The 22,875-nt window shown below is 44.1% G+C and overlaps 1 protein-coding gene across 2 annotated transcripts in view; it reads left to right on the forward strand.

The window, feature by feature from the left end:
* Positions 1-22,875, forward strand: part of LOC142569034 (enolase-phosphatase E1-like) — a 210,137-nt gene that overhangs the window by 59,794 nt on the left and 127,468 nt on the right. For both annotated transcript variants that reach the window (XM_075678561.1, XM_075678560.1), the window contains one exon: positions 10,258-10,454. In XM_075678561.1, the coding sequence (XP_075534676.1) occupies positions 10,258-10,454 (197 nt within the window). The remainder of the gene's footprint in view (positions 1-10,257; positions 10,455-22,875) is intronic.

Raw genomic sequence — 22,875 nt, forward strand, 5'->3', positions numbered from 1 at the left:
ATAAGGTAAGACGATCACTTATCTCTGTCTTCGTCGAACTCTGGCAGTGCATGGCTCATGGTGGTGCGTGAGTGAAGTCTTAGTCGCCACTGTTACAAATACAGGCGGCTAGGCCGCACCGCAGTGAATGGGCAGGCGTCGACCAGCAAAAGATATGTGTTTATTCCAAACATGTTAACTCATGGAAAACGTGGTGGGGGAGAATGAAGGAACAAAGTAACGAAGCATGCGCAGTGTTCCACTGCGCAACCACAACTGCTGCCTTGCAGATTGCCACAGTGTATGCCACATTAAGACTTATGCAGTGAAAGCATGCTTGGTCTTGTCTGTTGAGGCCTCGCGGCATGTTGCTCGTATACCTCAAGAAATATGTGCAGTGCAGAGCTGGCTGTTTATCTCTCACTCTTGAGCCGCAGCGCCATCGTAATGAGCTGTGTTAGTCCTCTGAAGCCATGCGGGGGTGACAGCAGTCACATTTCTTTCAGCCAAGGTGTCGGGCACTGGTAGCTCTGACCAGGTGACACAATTGTGTGCCCAAATACTTTTTGAAAGGCTGCACTTCAGTCATTCTAGATAAACGCTCAGCACTGTTACTACAGTGCATAAGATACCGCAGCATGCAGTGCTTCTTGGTTTGCTTGCCTCTTTTTGTCAAGTTTGCTCAGATAGAATCTGGAATGACATAAGGCACGACTAAGGAGTTGTAGCTCCTGCAATTAAAGCCTTTACTCGTTGCCGCTATCGCTTTGTGGTAGTCAACGAGGTGTTCATGGTGCAGCTGCAGAGACGATGTCAAGATATTCTGCCCATTTCGTTTCCAACACCGAGCGTGCATTTGCAGGGCTGTGCTGTCAGTGAACATGCTGTCTACATCAGAGCACCATAATGAGACTGATAGTGAGACTGAACACTTGATGAGGCTGATAGAAAAGCACACGCAGCCCCCAAACTATGTCTTTGTGCGTCATGCACTCATATGCCTGTCTGTACTTTATGCCAGTGGCGGGAACACAGTGTTACCTTGTGTGCATACATTTCTCTTTTTACTTGTGGCTTTATTTTATGCTGTATGCTCTTCGATTTGCCTGTTTGTATATATATATATATATGCATATTCACATGCTAAATGACCTCATAGGACGATATCGCATGATCAAGGTATATGCATGTGCACTAGCGGGAAAATAACACTAAGTATGGACAGATGGGCTAGTTACTGTGTACATAAGCCCTGTTTTTCATGAATAAACCAGCGTTCATGTTGTCTTTCTCTTCTCGTCCATGTTCAATTGTGCGCTGGAACGATGTTTCATAAGGAAAATAACAGCACAGGCAATGCGCGAGATCACTGATGTTCCCATGGGAAAAACAGAGATTTCGGCCTTTATTTGCTTATACACTGCAGCTGATAGACCCTGAGTAGGTAAGGCTGAAACTTACAGTACAGTCTGCAAGTAAAAAAAGATATATCTGCCCAGGCTGTGCCCAGGCTTGGTATCGGGGGCTCGGGCTGGGCCTGTGCCAAAAAATCTGGCCTGTGCAGTGCTCTGCTGTAGATGCAGGACTGTGTAGGTGCCACTGTTCGAAGAAACTCTTTGACGCCAACTTGGAGCACGGGGTAGGTGCCACTCAGTCTGTGCTGGTCTTCAGTGGATCTCTTTGATGCCAGCTTTAGTCACTGTGTGCCACTCTTCAATCAACGTCTTTGATGCCAACTTGGGTAGCTAGGTATGTGCTTTAAAGTTGGAATAACAGCGCAAGGACAGCGGAGGGGACAGAATATAGAAAAGAGCGCCTAGTTCAAACAGTTTATTTTCTTTTCAGAAAGCATAACAAGTTTTTCTTTTTTCCCAAAAGCATAGCAAATTTTATATCCACATATTAGCACACCAACCACGCGCAGAACACTGCGACAAAGCCATGCAAAATTCAATGTGGCATTGACATCCAGAGGTATCTGACCTCCTTGTCAGTTAGCGTGACAGAGGGAGTGCTGACACACCCATCTTTTAAACATGAAATTTTTCCTGCTTCGATTATTTCATCCATGACACGATCACTGTGTTTTGCAATGATGCTACATTTTTGTATCTTGGCTTACATCCACACATGCAGCAGTGGGCAGAAAGCCAACCCTGTTTAGCGCGATCAACATTGTACATCTGCTCTTTCAGTCTTTCATTAACACATCGGCCCATCTGTCCGATGTAATATTTACCACAGGAAATAGAGATCCGATACACCACGTTGTTTGTGCAATCAATCAATTTATTCTTCTGTGTGATAAGGCAACCTCATTTGGTATGAGATGCTGGGACGGTTATGTTGCACAGGTTGCCTAATTTTTCAGGGGCATGAAGACAACTTTGACGTTAACACGTTGAATGAACTTTTTTAGATTGTGCGCGATTCTATGCATGTATGGGATTATTGCAATTTTTTGTCTATTCCAAGTTGCTCCATCTTGATTTCCATTCACCACGGATAAATAGTTGTGCAGCAGGCCTTCAGCAACAGAGACTTGTACAAGAGATGAATAGCCTGCCAAAGTTAATATGATTGACAGCTTTTGTGAGATGTCTGTACGGTTATGTTCTCTGTCGTGCTAACTGACAAGGAGGTCAGATACCTTGGGCTATCGATGCCACATTGAATTTTGTATGGCTTTGTCATGGTGTTCTGCGCATGGTTGGTGTGCTAATGTGTGGCTATAAAACTTGCTATGCTGTCTGAAAAGAAAGTAAACTGTTGAAAGTAAGCGCTCTGTTCTCTCTTCTGTCCTTGAGCTGTTATTCAAACTTTAAAGCATGTTTTACCAACAAGCGCAGTACACCCTTCTTAGGTATGTGCCACTTGGAATGTGCCGTTCTACAATGAACAAAAAGATCACTTAAATTTATCTGGTACTGAGTGGAATCAAATGCACGTCACAAGGGTTCCTCAAGAACAACAAGCCAACCCTTTAGCAGGCTGCGCCACAAATGCACTCGGCATATACCGCCTTGCAATGAACGTCTCTATAACTTGGGTCACTGTGTCTTTGCCGCTGAGTGTGCAGCAAGCAAGACAATTCCTAGCATTCGCAGGTACCGGTGCACTATGCTAGTGACACTAGATAGTGCAGCATGTTCATAAAGAAGTCCAAGAGCCTGCTTGCCTCATGACACGTTTCTCGCCATTCACATGCAGGATCGCTCCATGCGATCGTGCGTGGCCATGTGCAGGCTCTGCAGTGGCAGTGCTAGATGGCGCCGAGTGTTCTTAGGGAAGCACGAAAGAGGAATCCCACTGCATTGAATGCCTCATACATACAGTTGAACCCACTTATAACGATACCAGTTTTAACAATACATTGGTTATAACTATGAGAACCTGCTGTGCCATCAACTTTTGTATGTTTTGCATGGTGAAATAACCAGTTTACTACAATGCCCTGATGCCGCATTATGGTTTATAACAATGAAGTCTGGCTGCTGGATGTCCGAGCCAAAAGGTAGTGAAATGCGAAATCCTTGAAAATAAAAAAGAAAACGAGAAATTCGAGCTGCTGCATGATGGGTTGCTGCTTCAACAGCCGCCGTGCGCTCATTTTCCAGCCATCTCCATGTGCCTCTCTCCCATCGTTCTTCCACCCCTCCGAACACAAATGGGCTGCAGTCATAGCTCTAAGCCGCCCCACCCTCTGAAACACGAATGGACCGCACTAACTGTGCTGCTCGCAGATTGCTCGCATGTTGTTCGCAGGCTCCTCATTCAGCGCAGTTCTGCAAACAGCTTAATCACTTGTGTTCATCTTTGTTGGTTGCATCGAAATTGTTTCTGGCCACGCGGTTTCTCAGCCTCGTTTGACCAACAGTTGGTTTTACTCGCCGCCGAAACGGAAGATGGCTGACGCGCCCGCTGATCATCGGCAATGCACAACTTGCCCGGTGAAAAGAAAGCACATGGCTATAGGCTTGGAAACTAAGTGTTTCTAACTAATGAGGCTATCATTGCGAACATGCTTGCATCAGATAGGCACGGTGACGATGCCAGCGATGTCGTGGTAGGGCAGGCTGCTTTAACGTTGCCCTCACAGGAGGCCTGGTAGATGATTCAGTCCCACCGGGGCTTTGGTTTTGCGAGGAACCCTCCGCTGCACTACGTGGAGCACCTGGATGCCTTGGAGAAGGATGTCGGCAAGCTTCGCGTAAAGTAGGCAAGGCTGACGGACATAGGGTTTTTTTGTGCAAGCCAGTGAAAAGTGGCGAGATGCTTGGGGTGATCTCACCTAAGCATTTCTTCTGGAATTCTCAAGCTCACAGGCTGCCATGGCAGCCTTCTTGAATTTTTTAAAAGGCACCTTTTTGGGCCACAAAAGCAATGCCTTGGCTCTGCTCGCATGTCGCTTGCCACCCTCTTCGCAGTTGCTGTGTCGTGCCATCTCTTAACCCTTTGAGGGTCGATTTTGTTCGCCATATGCGACCGCCCAGGGTCGATTTTTTTTATTGTAGATTCCAATTCTTCTTATGGACTTATTTCGAAAAAAATTTACCGTAATTTTTCTAGGGTGACCGTAAAGTAAGAAAAAAATCTTTTGCGTTGGTATATATGCACTCTTCATTCATGAAAAACAACAATAAAAAAGAAAATAAGCTTATCAGAATTAAAAATTTTATGCATTTTTATGCACATAGTTAGGCTTTGAAAATCCGCACAAGAGAATATTTCGCAAGTCTCAAATGTTCCTGATCTCACACTAATATGTAGGTCCATAGCGTAATAGAACTGCGTAGGTGTGCACACTCAACAAAACTGTTTGGTGCCCATCGACAAAAGAAAAAGCAACACATGTGACAAACTTCCGCTAATCTTCATCTTATCGCCAACCAGCTAGGGCAATTAGTTTTCGCGAGTCTTAAAAAAAAAATAGAAAGGAAACGGAAATGCATGCATGGCGACATCCTTCCTCCTTGTGAGCACTAAATGAGTGAGAAACAGGCGGTCGTCCTTTGAACGATTAGTAACGAGATAGCCATCACCTTTGGAAGCGCAAAAAGCCAAAACCGCCCGCGAAACAAGATCCAAACGGCCGCCCCCCCCGCGTGTGCGCCAATGCGCGATCGGTAGTATATAGACGCGTGGGAGCAAAGTAGTGCTAAAACAAACCATGCAACGAAAACCGAGAGAGGGAGACGTGCGCAAAAAATTCCCTGTATCCCCGCATAGTGGCAGCACATGACTGAAAACAAAAAGTTAGAAAATTGGCGCGCTTTTTAAACGTGCAGACAGCGCCGTAAATATACAGCGTCGACCATTTTCAGACTGGTTCGTGGCGCTGTATATTTACGTCATTGACTGTCAAAGGATTAATGCCAACAGCCGTGGCTTGTTGCACGCGATCAGAGCACCGAGAAAGCAGTTAAATGAGTGAATACAGTCAGCAGCCAGATGGAGGAAGGAGGTGGCGAGGGGCACTGGCCTCCCCACCATTTAGTTTTCTCACATCAGCTCTGCCAACCCCCTATTTTGATTTTTTTTCATGCAACCCGGTTATAACAATTATCGGTTATAGCAATGGAATTTTCGTGGCACTTGAATATTGTTATAAGTGGGCTCGACTGTACCTTGTTTTGACGGTGGCAATACATTGTGTCACTATAATGATTCGATACTTAACGCATTACCATCCATAGTCTTTGCGAGATGTGTTCCACCGCTTTTTGTTGTTCGTTTATTTTTTTAATAGCACTAGGCTTGCATGGCACTGGTCATGGCATTAGGTTATATGAATAAATTCTGCAGTTGTGAGTCGGCAATCATCCTGTTTTCTTGTCTCCATCTATGACTATTTGACTATGACTATGACCATCTACAACTTACCCTGTAACCTTTCTTCTCTTGTACATCTTTTTCCCGATGACTGCATTCTTTTTCGGGAAATAACAAATGATGGTGACAAGCACATGATTCAGTCTGACCTTAACGCTATCTCAATATGGTGCAAAACTTGGAATATGACTTTAAATGCTGAAAAGTGCAAACTTATACACATTTCTTGTGTTAATAGTGAATTGCCCGTATATACTCTCAATGGCGTGTTACGTGATCCCCTTACAAGATATAAGTACCTTGGAATTCATATTACGTCTAACCTCAGCTGGCATGTGCACACTGAGCACATCACTAACAAAGCTAATCGCATGCTCAGATACCCGAGACGTAACTTTCACGCAGCCCCAACTAGCATAAAACTTCTACTCTATATCACACTTGTATGTTCGCTACTAGAATATTCTTCATCAATCTGGGACCATGGTGTTAAGAGTTTGATCGACCTACTGGAGATCGTACAACACAAATCAGCGCTGTTTATTCTCTGATTTTCGGCGTACATCAAGCGTAACCACTATGAAGACTACCCTGGGTCTAACTTCACTTGCATCACAACGCAAAATTGGACGCCTGTGCCTTTTTCACAAAATATTTCATCGTGAGTCTATTTGCCACGAGTTACTTCTTCCCCCTTCATATATTTCATGCCGCACAGATCACATACATAAGGTAGGCATTTGTACATGCAAAACTAAAACATTCTTGGATTCTTTTATTCCTCGCAGGTCATATGACTGGAACCACCTTCCTTCCTCAATTGCCACAATTCCTGATCCTGTACTGTTTTGCACTGCTGTTACCGCTTCTATTGAATGATACATTGTGTTGATCACTTATTCTAACTTATCTATGTTTCGGTAATTTATTGTTCTCTGCTGTTGTTTGTATTTTCAGCATTATTATGTATTACCCACTCCCCTCTGTAATGCTTTGCCCTGAGGGTAAAATAAATAAATAAAAATAAATAAATAAATAAATATTTGAGCTGCAACTAGGTATGTTATCATACCAACTTGCCTTGGTACGCGTCCTGCTGTGATGATGATGATGATGAAGTGAACTTGTACTCGCAAGTTGTGTCATCTCTGGCTGACTGCAGTACTGTCCTGCTCTCACTTGGAGCATGGGCATTAGGAAACAGCCACAAGAACGTTTCTCCAGCCATTTAATGACGACCTCTTAACCCTTTGTGGAACACTACTTTTTAGTCTAAATTTAGTTCATAAATACTGCAGAAGACCATTCTGGACGACATAAAAATATTGTTTACACTACTTTTGGGAGATTCGGTACAGCAGTATTGGGCAAAAAAGTGCTACATTTATGTACCATTTACTTTATAAGAAGAAATGAAATGTGGTACACATATTTACTGCTGTCCACTGAAAGTGTCAAACGAAAATATGTCTTAACATAAACGCTATTTGTAGAGCCATTGGTGCTGTTTACTTGTTGAATCGCTTGAAACAGTGAACACACAGCAGAAGTTGTCATTTGCTGCACGGAGAGCTCATTCAGATCTGCCGTAGAGAAGTGCCTACACCTCCTTTGACTGGCCGATTGCTCTGATGTGGTCAGGCACTCCTACCATCTGTCCACCACTTGCGGTCCCCGTTCTGTTCTTATGTGCTATAATTCCTTGCAGTGCCCTGTACGTTTGACAGTTTATCAGCTTGCGCCCAAGAAAAAGTCGAAAGAACAAGTGCGTAGTCTCGTGGTACGCGGAGAACTCCTCGTCACTTGTACTGTCATCTTTACCAAAATCTGGGGTGTAAGGCAATTAAAGCAAGCGGGCAACAGCCTCCCCCTTTGTGAGGCTGCAACCTGTAAGTTGTTTAGTCCAGAGCTGTTGGATAGCGTTACTCTGTGTTTGCATGAGTAACGCCGCACAGATGCGACGAGGGACCTGCAATAACACCGGACAGCGCGACATCGTGACTACCGTTGCTAAGCAAGTAAATGAGTCTGAGAATGCCTTCCAAGCGATGTAGCTTTCATTTATTTATTTATTTTATTTACAATACCCCTAAAGGCTCTCAAAGGAGGGTACTACATAGGGGGGGGGGGGGGTGCTACAAGAAAAGCAAGTGTACATTCAGGTACAGCATACATAAAAAGAAAAACATTTACAAGACATTTTTTTTTTCTTTTCTTTCCGCTCAACAAGGCAGTGTAGGTATCATAATGAACCAAGAAACCAAAAAAACAAAAAAAGAAGAAAAGAAAGAGAAAGCAACATACATAAAAACATCAGGAGCGAGCAACAACTCACACAGCATCAAAAATATCAGGGAAACACACTTAATAAGAAAACACAATATTTCTAACAGCGCGTCACAGTAGTGCAAATTGTTTCCTTAAATTTGGCTATGTCAGTTTCCATGGCTATGTATGAGGGTAAATCGTTCCAATCGATGATAGTGTGTGGTACGAAGGATTGAGCGAAAGTTGATGACTGACACAAAATGCATTTCACTTTGTTAGGGTGATCGCGGCGAGAAAAGATAATCGGCTGTGACTGAAAAAAATCATCACGAAGTGAAGTATGGTGGAAAATTTTATGAAATACTGATAAGCGAGAATGTTTTTGACGAAGGCTCAAGGATTGCAAACCGGCACGTTTCATTAAAGATGTAACGCTGGTGAATGTTGAATAATCTGAAAAAATAAATCGAACAGCGCGGTTCTGCAGGGCTTCAAGGTTAGAGGCTAGATATACCTGATGGGGATCCCAAATTGCCGCAGCATATTCAATTTTCGGACGAATGATTGTGATATATGCCTGTTTTCGTACGAGTGGTGGCGCTTGCTTGAGGGTTCGTTTAAGTATTCCAAGAGTACGGTTAGCAGCTGCCAGGGTTAAATTTATGTGGTGATGCCACGTTAGGTCAGACTGGAAATGAAGGCCAAGATATTTGTAGGAAGTGGAAGACTCAATCGTGCTGTTATTAATGAAGTAAGTGTTGTCAATTCGAGACCTTCGGCCGTTAAATGTCATTAAATTGGTTTTAGAGATATTAAGCGACATTAGCCATTTGGAACACCATAAGGTAATTGCATTGAGGTCGGATTGCAAGCATTGACGATCTATATCAGAGGAAATTGTGCGGTAAACTACATCATCGGCAAAGAGACGAACCCGGGACGTTACGCAAGAAGGAAGATCGTTAATATATATTAAGAAAAGTAAAGGGGGACACCCTGGGGGACACCGGAAGTAACGTGGGCAAAATAAGAATTGTAGTTGTTAGCGGAGGTAAACTGGGAGCCTGGAGGAAAGAAAAGCTTTAACCCATGCGAGGATGTTAGAATGAATGTTTAGGCATGCAAGTTTGAGAAGTAATCTATGGTGCGGAACGCGATCAAAAGCTTTGGAGAAATCAAGGAAAACTGCATCTACTCATAAACCAGTGTCAACAGATGAGTGTAAGTCATGAGCAAACCCTGCAAGTTGTGTTTCACAAGAGTAGCCCTTGCGGAAACCGTGCTGATATTGGTATATTATGCTGTGGCTATATTATGTTCATGAAAGAAACCTATGCTTTGCGATGGAAGGCAAATGTGCGACCTGTGCAGCATCATCTGTGTGACTGCTGTACACTAAGCCCTAGAACTGCCGACCTAAAGCAAGCCCGAGAGCAGTTCATTGAAAACACTGCACGATTGGGGCGCCAAACATATGTGGCTATAACTTGAAATGAATCACTAGGTTCCCAAACTGATAAAAGAAGGCACCTATCAGTCATGTTGAAGTAGCACTTTTGCAATGTGTTTTTATGCCACATCAGCAGATCGCAAACTGTGCATAAGGTGTTTGCAAAAACGAATTGTGCTGTTTGTGCTAAATATTGGAGTAACATAAAACACAATGTATACGCCTCTTGAAGACTTGGGTTGATGGCAGCACCAGTAAAAGTGATACAAATATGAACCGTTGTCTCGTCGCAGCTGTTTTAAACACAGCCATGAAGTGGTTCATATTTGTACCAACCTTCTACAAAGGGCTTTAATATTTCCCGTTTTCTGTTATTGACTAAGTTCTTCAATAAATTATAAAATTGAAATAGCAAAAAAGTACAAATTCGCAATAACAATAATACTACTCAAAATTTAAGTTATTCATCACGTCGACCATTTCTTTTAGTTTTAAGTATAATTATTATTTTAAAGCGTTTTTACTTCCACCTGTTTGTGCAAGGCTGGCTACATCATTGTGCACTATTTTACTTGGTTTATCGTGTATTTCTTTCTCATATCTTCGTTTACACCCGTTTCGTCCATTTATCATATTACCACTCTGCTTGTGGCTCATCTCCCACATTGGGTGTGTGCCATTGTGCAGGGCAACGTCATCATCAGCTTCTTTGTGTGCACTCCGTGCAGGCCAAGCAGGATGCAGACAGAAAGGCCTCGGCACCCCCCGTGGGGGAACCGGCGGAGATGTCCAAGGAGTCGCTCATAGCTCAGCTGGAGGCCAACGTACTGTGGCAGATGGATGCCGACCGCAAGGCGGCACCCCTCAAGGCACTGCAGGGTCTTGTCTGGAAGGAAGGCTATGCCACCGGTCAGCTGCGTGCACCGTGGGTGGCTTCACTCTTACCACGTTATTGTAGAGATTGTGTACATATATTGGGCTAGTTGCATACTATAGCCATACTAGGATTTTAGCTGTGTTATTGTATAAACTGAAATGTGAGTTGGCCTGGAATATAGATTGACCCTTAACATTTGGCCAGACAACTCACAATGTGCTGAAGACCGATACGATGAGGGGCAACTACAGCTGTTTTTTCTTGGGAAAAAATCTTGACCTGTATTGCAGTTTATATAGTAGTAGCCATACAGTAAACTCTCAGTTGTACAAACGTTGGTCTAACAAATATTTCAGAGTAATGAACTTATAGAAAATTCCCGGCAGTTTTCACATGCATTTAATGCAAAAATCTTTCAGTTAAACGAATTTCTGAATAGCGAATATTTCACATGAGCAAACCTGATTAGTGGACCCAAGCTCATTTTCGAAATCAGTTCAACGAAGTTTTGCGCTCCGCAGCGCAGGCGTAGCCGATGCCCGCCGCCCCCAAATCCAGCAGCGGCTGTGCGACAGTGAGCTGCTTGCCTGTGCTGAACTACTAGATGTGGAAATTGTTTCCAGTGTTCGTCCCAAGGAATAAAAGTGCGACGAGGAAGATGCAAAGACAGAGGCATTCTCAAATTCAGTAATTCTAGCTGAGGCTGTAGGATACCTTGAAAAGTTGTGAGACTTTGTGTCTCGGCAGCAAGCTGTGCCAGAGGAAGTGCACAAAAACATAGACTGTCTGGACAGCTTTGTTACTTCTTGTGCTTTAAGAGCACCAGTGCAAATGAAAATTAATTTTTTTTTTCAGAATGAGGCTAGGGAGCAACGTGTTATGCACTTCGTATATATTGATATACGTAATTCTATAAATTGCATTTCACACTTTTGACTCCATGTCTGCTGTGCTTTATGCTATTCCATATTCTAGTGAATATTCAGTTTAGTGAACTTACAGTTAAGTGAACTATTTCCTTGGGTCCCTTGAAGTTTATTCAAGTAAGAGTTCACTGTATTAAGAATTTTAGGTTGGTTGTACTTTGCAGACTTCTCAGTTACCTGATTAAAGACATGGATGTGATCCATTGTCACTACCCTTTGTGAAGCCGGCCTGTTCTCTGGGTTGACTGAAGTCAAGAGTTGCCCTGATTCTATGGAAAATTACTTTGGTGAATATTTTATACAACACTAAAAGCAAGCTAATGGGCCTATGATTTTTCAATTCTTTCAAGTCTACCTTCTTATTCGTTGGTATAATATTGGCGTTACTCCAACTCTTTGGTGCACTTAGTCATTTGGTACACTTGAAGTCTGCTACACTTGAAGTAGGTTTTAGGGCAGGATTTCAGGATAACAGTTAAATTGTCAAAACAACAGGCACAAATGCTAACTTCCAAATAAGGTATATGCCAAACACTTTGAATAATAACAAAAGAATACAAGTAAAAAAAAGAAAGAAAAGCTCAGTATTTGTCAAAAATGTGTACGTGCTAGTTCTACCCTGCGATTGACTGGTTTCTTTTCATTTTTTTGTTTGCTTATGCTTTTCTCCGTATTTATTAGAGTGTTCTGGCATTAAACTTTGGTTGCAAGTTAGCCCTTGTGCCTCTCATTTTGTGCGTGTCGTCCATTTAATGCTACACCATAAAATAAGGAGTTACGAATTGCCATCTAGCCCCAATCAACCCTGTTACATTGTGTAGCCACAGTGTGGCATGTTGGAGAAAGTATGTAGCACTAATGCTGCAAACTGGAAAGATAATTCAGTGCGTCTGGACTGCTCTGTTCAACCACAGCCTGATCACTACCGAGATTGAAGAGCACATTTAGTGAGTGGTGTTTAGTTAGCTGTGACAAACTGTCAGATTAGTACCAGATTTGAAAAGTCTCGGAACACAAATTGGAGAATGCTATGCACACAAACAGCACTACCAACCTTTTTTGATAGAGAAAAAGCCTTAGACTCGACATGATGACACAGTATTTGTTTGCTGTCCCACGATTGCCGTAGCTGCCACAATTGAGCGCAGCCTGAAGGAATGCATGCAGCCCTGTAGTTAATTTTTGTTACGAGAAACACCATCACACCAAGACTTATTTGCTACATGACATCAACAAATATTGCTTTCCGTCTTAACATCACAATAATGTTGATTCCAGGTCTTGCGTCGTGATTAAACTGTAGTTAGTATCAAAGGTATCTTACTGGGGTTCTGCTTTTTGGGAACTGAATATGGGGCACAATCATAGAGTGCTTTTCAGAGCTTATTCCTTCTGCAGAGTTTATTGAAACTTCCTTTTACTGAAATATGTGGGAGCTTTCTTTCGTGTCCTGGCCTTTTTAATGTTATCCATCTGTTAGTTCCACTCATGCTCCAAAAACAGCCTCTATTTTTGGCAGCAGCAGCATAGTATTACTTACATAGTACCCCTTACTTGGCATGCTATTACCCGAATTCTTACCAAAAATCCCAATTATTCTTTAAAGATTGCAGCAGTGGCAAACATGTTTTATTTACTCTGCCAGAATAAACTGATGATTGATCACGTATTGGCATCCCCTTTGAAACAGGGTGGTGACAAATAGTCACCTAGCCTGCTTGAGTTACTCAGGTACGGTATACATGCTTTTGATACTAGCATTTTTGTAGACGTCTCTTTAATATTTTTTCTCTTCCTCAATACTTTTATATCTACCTTGTACCGCTACCTATGCTTGATCCAGTCGTACCAAACTCTTCCCTACTTTCTTAGAGCGCAGCTCGCAGGCGCCCATTCCTGTATTGAGCGTCGGCGTAACCGAGCAAATATGGAGCGGGGAATGAAAGAAGGTGATGGCAAAAAGAGCGTGAGGAGAAAAGCAGGCGACTGCAGTGGAGAGGAGGAAGCCACCTTGAAGCACCACCAGGTGGCGCTCATGTCCGCACAGAGTCCACAGCAGGGGTTCAGATTCAAGGGTAAAACGGACGCCAAGTGGGGGCCAAACAACGCCCCCGTATGGGAGCCGAAACATCTTGGTTTCTTTTCTTTTCATGTTTTTGGTCGGCGTCCGTTCTACGCTTGACTCTGAGCAATCCGGACCAGCTGAGTTCTCGTCAAACTCTTCATTGCAGGGGTTCAGAAACTTCGGTTATGGGAATTCATTGCGTCTTTTCCCTTTTTTTTTCTTTTTAACATAGGCAAGACATTAGGCAATAAAAGAGCTTGGTGGCATAAGCCACCGCCTCATTTCAAAGGGGACGCTCATAACATCCATCCACCCATCCGCGGCGCCGGCTGTGCCTGCCATCCGGGGGAAAGTAAAAAAAAAAGAACGAGAAAGCTCGCCTTCGCACACAGCATTCACTGCAATCGTTTTCCAGTAAAGGTTACAGTTCGATAAGCTGCAGTTGCCAGGAAGTGGCAACTGTGTGGCCAATCTATATATAGCGCTGCACACAGCGGCTTTTCAAACAGTGCCCAAACCATGTCACCCTGTACTGCGTCATTTGTGGTCTTGTCGTGGGCTCCCAAAACCAACCAGCCTAGCAGTCTTTGGTTAACTTACAGCCCCGACAAGATATCCAATTTGATGAACAGAATAGCATTTGCGAATGTTAATGCTGGCACCATTACTACTTTCCAGATTCCACGCACCACCTCATATTTATTGTGGGCCCAAAGTGCTCTATGTTTCATTATTGCTTAATTTCGCTTCCCCTTTATTCTCAGGTTATCTTGGTGGGTGCTTGAGTATGTCTTTCCTTCGTTTATGTATACGCCGAAGTATATATATTGGTTGAGTATGGGTATGACTTGATGTTGAATTGACACCACGTAAAATTACTCGTCTCTTCATTGAAGATCATAATTCCAAATTTCTCTATGCTAAACTTAAGGCCTAGATGTGTTGCTGCATTGCCACATATATTCGCAAGTGTCTGTAAATTTCTTTCATTGTCCGCTAATAGCACTATGTCGTCTGCATGCATCAGTGCCAGAATCTTCTGTTCCACCATTTGCCCATTACACGCATGTAGGATAAATAAGATCTTAATTGATTGTTTTCCAGTCATCTTTCTAGGCCATTAACATGAGGTGTGAATAAAAATATAGGCAGATGACATATTTGCTTCAGTCCTTGGTGAATTTCCACAACTTCATTGCATTTTCTGCCTTACAATACAATTTTCATCCTGTTGTCTCTATATATCTCCCTCAGTAGCCCCACGAAATATTCATTGATGCCTTTGTGCTTGAGAATGGTATGATATGGTATGTGAGTCTTCATGATTGTGAGTCTTCACGAAGCGGGTCACTCCCACGTGGGAACCGGAAGGCCGAACCTCTTGACCGCATCATGGGCCTGCTGGACAGCGCAGAGTTGGTCAGCCAGAAGAGGGCTGCGGAGAACCGCCTCCCATCTGGCCAAGCTGTTATCGATGATAGAGCATGACCGAGCACATGTGCTTGAGAATATCCCATAACAATTCCCTGTCTATGTTGTCATAGATGCCCGTAATATCCAGAAATCCTATTCATAGAGGTCTGTTCTGAGCTACTGAGGTCTCTGTGCACTGAGTTAGCACAAAAATATTACCCTCTTAGCATCTGTAGGGTGTGAACCCGTTCTGTAGTTCCCCCAGTAAATCATCTTTTTCCACCCACTTGAACAGTTCTAATTTTATGGCTTGCATTGCCAGTCTATGTATCACCGTCGTTACTGTAACTGGCCTGTAGGAGCTCGTCCTGTTGTTATCGCTTTTGCCTTTGTAGATGAGGTTCATCTTGCTTTCATGCCATCCAATCGGAATTTCCTTCGTTCTAATCACTTGCTCCATGGCATTAGTCAGCAGTGCCTTGCTGTTTGAACTGAGGTTTTTGAATAGCTGTAATGGGATTTCACTTCCTGCTGCGGCAGTGTTATTAGAGACATTTTCTTCTGCCTTTTTCGAGTAAAAATTTGCTATACTAAAATTTGATCTCTCAGGCTTCTCTGTTGTTTCTGGATCTGTTTGGGTGTGAGCTACACTTTATCTTGTGCCGAAGTTATCCCAGATAACATCTCTCATGCACTGCAGTGCACCATCTCCTTCAAAGATGTTACCATCTTCATCCCTTATAGCTGTCTGTGAATTTTCAGTAGGAGATCCAAGTGCTCTTCCACGGTTCCAGATTCTTTTTGGGGCACCTCTGTCTCTTTTGTGAATGTTATGCATCCAACATTCACTTGTGCATTTAATTTTCTCTTACACGAGCTCACTCGCCACCTGTTGCTTTTCTCGATATTTATTCCATCTAAGGAGCACCTCTTCTTTGTGTAATCCTAACTTTTTGGCTTTTCAATGATCCTTAAACGCTTGCTTATGCTCTTCTATTGCTTGCTTTGTTTCCTTGTTCCACCACTTACATGGTTTTCTCTTTCCAATCCACCAATTATTTTGCCATGTATGTTTTATCTCTTGCTGCATAACAGCTACCAGTTCTTTCTATTCCCAGACTGTTGTAGGAAACCCCTCTATTTTCTTCACTATGTTTTTTGCTATCTGTTATTTGCTTTTCATTCATTTTTAGAAATTCTGATGCTCTTGGTCTGTGTTTTGCATTAGTATCTCTCCCAAATTTTTAAGGGAAAATGTTTATGATTGCTTCACAGGCTATCTTTTCCATGTTCATGTGTTATAATTTGGCCTTGTAGCTTGTAGACCGTTTCTGAAACTAAGATGCAGTCGACACATGACTTCCCATTTCCGCATTGCCACGTTACCTGGCCACGACACTTATTCTCCCTGTTAACTACTATAAGGTTCTGTTCATCGCACAGATCCAGCACTAGAGAACCATTGTAATCAGTATATCCATCTAAATCTTCCATGTGCGCATTCATATCTCCCGCTAATATCACCTGGCCCAATTTCGTTATCTCTGATATCACGTCTAATGCACTCAATCGTTTATTTTTAGTGTTGCTATTGCTACTTGTCCATAGGTAAGCTACTCCCAGCCAGGTCTTTTTGCCTTCCCATGTACCACTAATCCATAAATGCTCCTTACATGCCTCTTTTAATCGTTGCCACATTATACCGTGCCTTTCTTTGACCCAGTCATCCTGTTGCACCCCTCCAATGCAAAATTGTAAATAACAGGCGGCTGCTGCAAATCTCGTAGATGTGTTTCGGTCAAGGCATGTGCGCTCATCGCTTCGTCATTCACTTGTCCACTCACTCGCTGCTTGCGCTGCCACGTATCAGAAGTATGACAAACTACCGAGACAAAACCAGCTATTCCATTGCTTTGCTAAAATGTTAAAAGCACCGTAATCAGGCTGAGCTCATCCTAGGCCATTTTTACCCGAAACATATGCACAAACTCAGTATGTCCGTGGCACGGAAGGGCTTAATGTCTTCATAGCACTTTTCATCTAAGATACCATGCAGACAGTCCATGCTCGTGCCTAAGGTTATTGCAGAATTGATGAAGCCATTGCAGCAGAAATAAAATGAACACAAAGAGCACAAGACTGGACCTCACTGATGCTACACCTGCAACTAATTTATTGGTCCCCTAGGACACCAGAAGAAACATACAATAAAATGTCCATGCACACAGGTCTGTTACAGCAATGAAAAAGAATGAAAAAGAAAAACATAGACACAAAAATATGGCTGATGCAATCCATGTCTCTTTTCCTAATATGAAAGGCTTCCAAAAGTTTGCGTGCAGTGGTTTCCTTGCTTGCAATTGTGAACCTCGTGTTTTGCAAGATTCAGATTTGGAGCAGCGATAATTGTGCACTAAAGGGAAGTGCAATTTTTTAAAATTCTTTTTTAATTTTTAATTTTAACTTGTGCACATGCGCATTTTAGTGCATACTTCTTTTCGTCTTCTAGAGGCCAGTTGTGTGGTTGTGCTAGTTTTTATTTGTGCTGGGATGGGGCTTCATCGAGTATCAACCAAGAACAAGTTATCTTAAGTTGTCGCAGAAGTCCTGTTCCTGACTTAGCTGTGCCTGCAGCAAAGAATGTGCCACACATCATACAAAAGGCTTGACTGTTCTAGTTCCTTAATTATTGAGAGCAGTTCATCGAGTGTGCTGTGCAATGAGTTTGTTGTCATGACGAACGCCTTCTGCTTCTCAGATTTTTTTTGTTGATGTACCGTGTTCAGCAACAGTGGGGACGAGTTAGAACAAATGATTGAGGACCTTAACGGAAAGGGTATAAGAGTGGGGTTGAAGATTAATATGTGGAAGACAAAGATAATGATCTGTTAGCCAGGCAAGGGAACATGAGTTCAGAATCTCCAGTGAGCCTCTAGGGTCTGTGAAGGAGTACGTCTACCTAGGTCAATTACTCAAAGGGGGCTGGTCATGAGAAGGAAATTTACAGTGACTGTCAATGCAAACAGGTGAGACACTGTCTAATCTGCTTGCGTTGCTGGTTTTCACTCATTACTAGGCCACCATGTGCGACGAAGGCAAGCACTGTACGTGAAGTCGGATAGCTGAATGTGCTGTAAGCAACCCGTAGTGCGTGAATGCTCACTGTAGTCATGTGGATCTTAGCCAGTGTACAGTGTATTGTCTGAACCTTATGCAATGATTGAATGCCGAGTCTCATTTGATCATGGTCACCGTGTTGTTTCTTGGATGTGGCGACCTAGTCAGCTGCATTGGGCAACAGTCTCACAAGGTAACCATCTGCTCCTGCAGTCCACACAGTGACAATGACTCCCAATTTACACACACCGTAATTGGTGCTCCCTGTTCCAACCTTTCCTGCTGCAGCCGTGGGCAAATTATGCTTGTGGGCCTTTATCGGCCTTGAACAGAGACCAGCATATGGGATTACATGAACCGAAATGTATGAAGTTGATAGCCGCATTGGTGGGCAGGCCTGCAAAAGTGGCTGCAAAATGGTGACGCCCACAAAACTGACCATGCCCATATTGAGAATGTGGGGCACCAAGTGTGAGTTACACATTAGCGGCACGCGAAAGAACAAAAAGAAACATGCAGCTTTGAAACGAGGTAAAGCTAAAATGCTGGGTAGTCCATGTCACTCTGTTGGCTGTGGCAGCGGATGCCTTCATCACCCGATTGCTTCGCAAGGCAAGTTACGGCGACTGTCGATGCAAACAGGCGAGGCACTGTCCAATTTGCTTGCGCTGCGGATTGTTGCTTGTTACCAGACAGCCATGTGCGACGACGAAAGTGGGCTTCTCAGCGCATCTCAAAATGCAAATTTTATTTCTGCTCTTGCACGAGTAGGTGCACTGCTTTTCTTCTGCCAATAAAGTCGCACATCCTGTTCACTCGCTTGTGGCTTGTTTGTATGGGCATCAGTAGAGGCTCTTTGTTCTCCTGGCAATTAGAACGCACCAGCTACATGGCAGCCTAGGCAATGAGGCATGCCGCATAGCCAGCAGGGCGAGCACGGCGCGTACCAGCACACACTACTGGCAAAACGTGGCCATATTGTATTTTGCTCTTAAAAAAACACTTTTTGCTGGATGGATGCATAGAGTTTCATACAACAATTACTAGAGGGAACTCTGGCACTAGCGTCTATGGGAGCTGCGATGAAAGCGGTTGTACCAGCATGGGAATTATGGATGTACATGGATTTGCCTAAACTACGTCCTTTTGGCTTCAAATAGCTTTGTGACTTTGTAAACTCGTCATTTTCAACAATGTACTATGTTATAAATAATTAAATAAACATCATTAAAACTGCCCGACGGCAGGATTCGAACACGGAAACTCTAGCACAGAAGCCTGATATTGAAACCATTAAGCCACGGACACATGTATCGACAAACGAAAAAAACGCCCTTGTGAATTTATTGTGGGTATGCCAGTGCCATGAGACGCTTGGCCCGTTTCGATTTGGCCACCTGGACAAGCTCAATCGTTGCAATTAAATGCAGTTGTGCATGTTTGCGGTGCCTTCTGCACTTCGAAGAGTATAGATTGTGCTGAAATTTACGACAATAAGATTTATATAGCGTAATTACAAAGTCACAAGAACATCTGAATCCACACGCACGAAGATCGGACAAATCCGTGTACTTCTCATCATTCCCACGGTGGTGCAATCAAAAAACCTTCAAACCTTCAAAAAAACATAACTGATTTTTCCAGGGGAGCAGTGGGCCATAGTAGAGGCCCAGCGGTCGCCAAATCAGGTGTCTGTGCCCACTGCTTCACCTATTTTACTGCACCGGCAGCGAGCGCCCAAGCATAAAAAAACTCGACCCCACTCCGCGATGCTGGCATGCCTAGGGACAAACGCTTATAACATGAGCTAAGAAACCTCCTTCGAAGTGCCTAGGCAGTGCCTCGAGGAGCAAAAGCCCCCAGATTTTCTCTCTTGCACCCGCTCTTGCTTGTGCATGTGCACAAACGGCTGGCGATCGCTCAAATGAACGTCTCGTTCTGCTTCTACGCATAGAGTTTCTCACTGTAACACCTAGAGGGAAATCTTGCACCACCGTCGATGGGAGTGTCCTAAGGCGCGCTGTGCCGTCATGGGAATGACGGTATATGTGTCTGCGAGGCTTGTGTTTGCTAGTGTTGTAAGAGTCTTCGTCTAAAATGTGGATATGGCTACACAGATAAAGCGCTCTTAAAGCAAAATCTTCATAAAATGTTTCCATTCACACATATTGCATCTTTACTCACCTTCAATGCATGACCAAGTGAAGAAAAGCAAGAACAGACGACAACCTATTTCAAAGCGAGCGCGAATCTTCTCATCTGTCCTCCAACTTTAGCGGCCCACTGATACTTTTTATGTAATATATAATTGTACATGCAATAACAAGTTATCAGTTAAATGAAACATGTCTTTGTGTAATAATAAAGCTAAAACAGCTTTTTACGTGCTGTTTTAATAGAAAATGAATCATTGTGACAGACAGAACAGTGCTTGCCACGCACGTCTTCAAGGCATCCTTGCTCTTTAAGAACGATGCCAATCCAAAGTCACAATATACCGGCATTCCCATGCATACCACAACGCAGCAGCGCAAGATTTCCCTCTAGGTAATATTGTGAGAAACTCTATGCTTCTGCGATCTGTTCAGCACTCGTGTTGCCATTTTGGCAGGCGCAAAGTGCTTGTATTGGTGGTAGATGAATAAATTCACAAATATAAAAAGAAAAAAATTTGCCAGGGATAGGGGTAACTTTAATAAAGTGCCGGCAAATGACGGTTTAACGCGTCGTGATACTGGCCAAGCGTCCACCCGGGGTTATACTCTACTCTGCACTAGCCCCGTAGGGCCCGCTTGTAGTGGGTCATGAGGCTTGTGCTTTTCCAGCGCACCCTGGGCCTGCTGGACGGCCCATAGTTGTGAGTCCTTGTCTGCAGACTGCCGTGCACTTTGAAGTTCTGGCGGGTAAGATCTGGAGGTAGCTGCCATCGGGAACCTGGCACAGTCCCACATGATGTGCCATTGGTCTGCTGGACCCGCTGCACAAACACCGCACAGCCCACTCAGATAGAGCTCTGGGTGAAGCACGTGCAGCATTGCGGGGGCGAGGAGTGACGTGGTCTGTATTTGCCTTAGGATTACGGCCTCCTCCTGACTGAGTGCCGGGTGGGGAGGCAGCATTGTCCGTCAAGCTAAGTGGTAACACTTGGTTACTTCGGCATAACTAGTCAATCTGTCCTTGGTTTCGAACCACCACACGGAACGGTCACTCTCGGGCGCGGAAAGTAAGCGCTTGCACCGCCGAATGGGCCGTCACTTTGTGGTTCGGGGAGGATGCACACTTGCCGGCGTGTGCCAGGAAGCACTTTATACGGACGGTGCTGCCGCGGTCTTGAAGTTGGAGCTTGCTTATGATGGCAGCCGCCGGCGCGCATGTTCACCCGTTGGCAAAGTTGCGCACGGGATTCCTCGAGTCGCTGAGCACGGTGCGACACTCGGCCTCGGTGATTGCCAGAGCGATGGCAACCTCTTCAGCGTCTGTGGCGTTTGTGCACCGCACGCTCGCTGCCGTTGTCTTGGTGCCGGTAGCCGCCGCAACGACCACTGCCGCAAAGCCTTCCCGCTTGTATTCCGCGGCGTCCACGTACCGGGCGTGCGGGTCTTGGGCATGTTGTTCGGTGAGGGCCTTGGCCCGCGCCTGCCGCCGCTCTTAGTTGTACTCTGGGTGCATGTTCTTCGGGATGGGGTCCACGTAAATGTGGGCCCGCGCCTCATCTGTGATCTCGCATGGTTGCCGGCTGGGAGCTTGGGGGTTGTAACTCAGGGACGTCAGTATACTGCAGCCCATCTTATGCTTCGTGTTTGATAGTGAGGTTAGAGGAGGGTAAGGAGGAGCGGTGCAAGAAAGGCAAACAACGAATATAGGTGGCGGCTGCAATGCTAGATGGCATAAATTTCCCTTTTCAAGTCTCTGTAAGAGACTAGAAAAAGTGTTTTAAAAGATTCATAGGATAATCTAGCTTTTTTGAGTTGATTACAGATAGCATAATGTCATAGATGACATCAGGATTTACTGCTGTGTGCAGTAGTGAAAGGCTGATAATCTGGTAAACGTATTCACAAGTAAGACCTGTGCCCGACATGTGCTCGATATGTGGTTGGTCGAGTCTCTTTCAAGGAAAGGTGAGCGTAGCTTGTTTTTAATGTAGTTGGATGTCCAGCTCAGTAGAAAGCTTGCAAAAGATTCATCCCAGTACTTTAAAACCTGCTGCACCGCAGGCGTTGTGTCACGAAACTCTTTTTCCATTTTAACTGCTAAGCCATCTTTTCTGCTTGGTACGGCCGGTGGTGCGAAAGATACATATGTAGTGGAGCTATATGCGCTATTCTCTTTTTGAACTCGCGACGCATTCACGGACAACTTTTAAGAGGTAAAATGAGTGTAATAGTTATGTCGCCGAACGCTACGGTGGTTTCCACTTTCAAAAGAATGCAGAAGTGAACTTTACAACGTACACAATGAAATTTTGTGTACTTTACGAACTCTATAAACAATGTGACTTATTATAATCTGCAAGATCTGTGATGTTTGCTACTGCCTGAAAAAGGCAACAGGAGCGGCTATTTAACGTTATTTTAGGATGCAGCCGACATCACGCACCAACATTTTTCAAGCTCGTGTAGTCAACTTTTGGAGCCAAGGGACCTATCAAAGCTTTGTGAGGTCACTGTCACTGTGGTCACATTAATCGTCAAATAGACAAGCAATTCGCCATAACACAGCAGTTTCCGTACTAATTACAACGCCGCACCACTAAACCGCAGAGTAGCAGACAAACAGGTTATAAAAGCGACCCCAACAGTTGAACAAGAGTGGGCTCAAGTGGTGCCCATCAAGACCTGGTGCCTGTCAAGACGTCTGAATGGGCCGCTCCCATCGTACCAGTACTCAAGCAAGACGGCAGTGTCAGGATCTGCGGGGATTTCAAGGCTACCATAAACCCCGTCGC

Source organism: Dermacentor variabilis, unplaced genomic scaffold (genome assembly GCF_050947875.1).
Source record: "Dermacentor variabilis isolate Ectoservices unplaced genomic scaffold, ASM5094787v1 scaffold_38, whole genome shotgun sequence".
NCBI classification, from domain to species: Eukaryota; Metazoa; Arthropoda; class Arachnida; order Ixodida; family Ixodidae; genus Dermacentor; species Dermacentor variabilis.